Here is a 2,824-nt window from a genome sequence, read left to right as displayed (position 1 = left end):
AGCCGGCCGTAACCTGATTGGCCCCTATTGCGTTCCTTAAGACGTCAATGAGTCGTATCGCGTTGCCGAGACTGTCCGACCGGTACGTTGCCCTTGGTCCTTCATTCCCATCATCTCCCCTATCTTCTAAATCGGCCGTATCGGCGAAAGGATCTGTTTCTCCGGACATCGCAGCCCACTGTTTGGCATCCCGCTTTGCATCTTCGGCCGACCGGTGTAGTAGTTGGATATTATCGGCGACAAATGCCATCCGCTGAGGCAGGGCCTGCTTTCGACTCTCCCAAATGGTGTTGATGTCACCCGTTGTATCGCCCCAAAAGGACTCCCACGGCACAAAAATGGCAAGATGCTGAACAGCCGCCCTACGTATACCAAAACGTCAACCTTCCTAAGCATCATTGTGTCTTGTCTCTCACATAAATATAGAGACGAGTCCGATCATGCCGAGAGCGGGGCTGCACATACCTCTTATAGTAGTCCTCACTTTCTTCAGTCAGGTTCCTGCTTAGGTAACCGTCAAAGCAGACCATCGCATGCTCGCCGGACTTTCGTAGCACCTGTACCCACGACCGCGACGGAGACCAGGCATGGTCTAATGGTATCTCCCCCCACGTACCTACGCCCTTACCCTTTCGCTTCAACTTGACTACCGACATATAATCATAGAGGCAAAGCTCTTGGAAGACTCGGCCACGGAATGGGTATGCCTGCACTAGAGATATTCTTACCCCCGCCTCGTGCAAGAATACCGTCTCCTTAACTACCTCGTCTCTAGAGTCTATACCACTCTCGCGTTGCAGATGCGGCCATCGGCGGAAAATTTGCCAGTATAGGGAACTGACGTTAACGAACGACCAGGCATCATTACTAGTAAATTCCCTGGGGTAGCCCAGCAGGTTAGAGACGACTTCTACCTGTGATAACGGCCGCTCCGTGAAGATCCGGTTCGCGATTCTCATCAAAAACTGGCGTGTTTGGTTCTCACTACCGTTGCCCGTTATCGGGCCATCCGTTGCGCCCTCCTGCCGCTCCGCCGTCGCACCGTTATGAGCCGAGATGAGTTCTGCCGCTGCGGCCACCCGTTTTGACACCGGATCCTCGACTTTGGTTGCATAGTTCGTCAGGTAAAAGACGAGAGCCATGGTCTTACACTGCGTTCCGATGAACGAAATATCATGGTTATGACGCAGCCCTACCGCGATCGCCTTATTCCATCGATTCACCATGCTATGCGTCCGCCGAATCTGCAACACTCCCTCCTCGGTAAACGCCGTCCTCTCTACCAATTTCCACGGCGCCTTAAACCGGCACAGGTCCTGATTCCTTCGTGTTTGCCCGTTAATAGAGTACTTTACACACGTCGGGCTATGGGTGTGGATCTGCGTAGCCCCAGCGCAGAGGTTGGCCTCCTCTTTAAACGCGGCGGCGAATTGCTCGCGATTAGCTAGCAATGGCGATATGTCCGACGTTACGGACCGTTCCGCCCGAACGGCGGAAAATGCCTCGTAATCGAGATCCTACATCGTTTAGCCTTACTTTCGACTACCGTTGCTTTATATGGTTACGATAGGGCGGACATACCTCGGTAAATACGCTATCTATATACTGGGCAACCCGCTCCCGATATGCCTCCCGATCCTCTTCATTATCGTCTTGCGAAATAGAACTCAGCTGCATATTTCCCTGAAGCCAGAGGAGTCCGTAGACATGTAGTGACCCGCGCTCGTTAGTCTCCACGGCTCCGAAGTATCGATTAATCCGCCCGAATACCGAGTCCTCCCCTATCTTTACGTAGTGCTTAAAGAATAGGTGTAAGAGTCTCACTGTCGGGAATCTCCAATCGTGAGGCAAACATTGAATTGTTGCTATGAAGGAGGAATCTATCTAAGGTGTGCGAGGCGTTTATCTGTTCTGGTGTTTACAGAGCAAACGGGCCACAGGGCCACAAGGCATCCAGGTCTGCGGACCTCTGATCCATCACAATAGGGAAATCTCCCGGTGGAAGAAGATTGCCGAACTGAGCGGGTCCGAGATCGCCAGCCGTGCTCGCTTGTACGCTAGATCTAGACTCGTTAAGAAGGCTTCAGCCACCTCTGGATCCCGGGTCCGATACGCAGCAAGCCGGAGCTTGATCGGATTGGTTATATCGTTCGGATTCAGCGTGAACCAGATTGCCGGAATACCATCCCGAATGATGAGGGACTGGATCTTGCGCCGCATGCTTAAACGACTCTCCCTCGACATCGGCTGGCGATATCCATACAGCGATAGGCTCCTTAAGAGCCTATTAACGTCCTCGTCGCTCGTCGTTCGCGAGACCTCTAATTCGCCCTTGGCACGCTCTAGCCGCTCCGCGTTCAGCGAACGTACGATGCGCTCGACTGCGGGGAAATCTTTCCTTGCGACACTCGCCATGCTGGCACGGCGATTCCTTGACCGGACGCCTACATTAAAAACAAGAAAGGGAAAGATGTGGTGTGACGCGAATCGACCACCGTGACGCTGGAGGACTAGTTTAGCCTACGTCTCGAGGCTCATGTTCCGTGATATAATAAGGCCCCTCAGCCGATCAGCCGCTTCGATGCCTACGTCCCTCGCCCCAGCGACGTCCTGGATGCTCTTATCCGCCTGAAGTGGGCCCCCACGACCGAGAGGGAACAGCGTTGGGAACGTCTTTGCGAAAAACCGTGCATCGAACGGATCGGCAAAGTCCTCGCCCCGGTTTACCACGATATACGGCTCGGCACCGTTCCAACGCCGCACCTCTGCCGTCCCACCCCGTCGTTTATTGCCCGGATCCTGTTGGCCTAGTGCGTCACGAACG

General features: G+C 53.9%; 2 protein-coding genes across 2 annotated transcripts in view; both read right to left on the bottom strand.

The window, feature by feature from the left end:
* Window positions 1-26: 26 nt before the first annotated feature.
* On the bottom strand, window positions 27-2,415 carry P152DRAFT_485905 (uncharacterized protein; the record flags this gene model as incomplete). The annotated part of the gene is made up of 3 exons (XM_033682074.1): window positions 27-1,517; window positions 1,582-1,781; window positions 2,019-2,415. 3 exons carry the CDS (start codon window positions 2,413-2,415, stop codon window positions 396-398), a joined length of 1,719 nt encoding a protein of 572 aa, XP_033529503.1. The 3' UTR covers window positions 27-395.
* Window positions 2,416-2,520: 105 nt separating this feature from the next.
* The window catches only part of P152DRAFT_477811 (uncharacterized protein), a gene marked incomplete at both ends in the record, with an annotated part of 1,457 nt that continues 1,153 nt past the window's right edge, over window positions 2,521-2,824 (bottom strand). The window contains one exon of the mRNA XM_033681611.1: window positions 2,521-2,799. Within this exon, the coding sequence (XP_033529502.1) occupies window positions 2,521-2,799 (279 nt within the window). The remainder of the gene's footprint in view (window positions 2,800-2,824) is intronic.

Source organism: Eremomyces bilateralis, assembly GCF_010015585.1.
Source record: "Eremomyces bilateralis CBS 781.70 unplaced genomic scaffold P152scaffold_59, whole genome shotgun sequence".
In the NCBI taxonomy this organism is placed as follows: domain Eukaryota; kingdom Fungi; phylum Ascomycota; class Dothideomycetes; order Eremomycetales; family Eremomycetaceae; genus Eremomyces; species Eremomyces bilateralis.
Note: the sequence above shows the minus strand (reverse complement) of the source record. Positions and strands in the feature narration are given on the sequence as shown.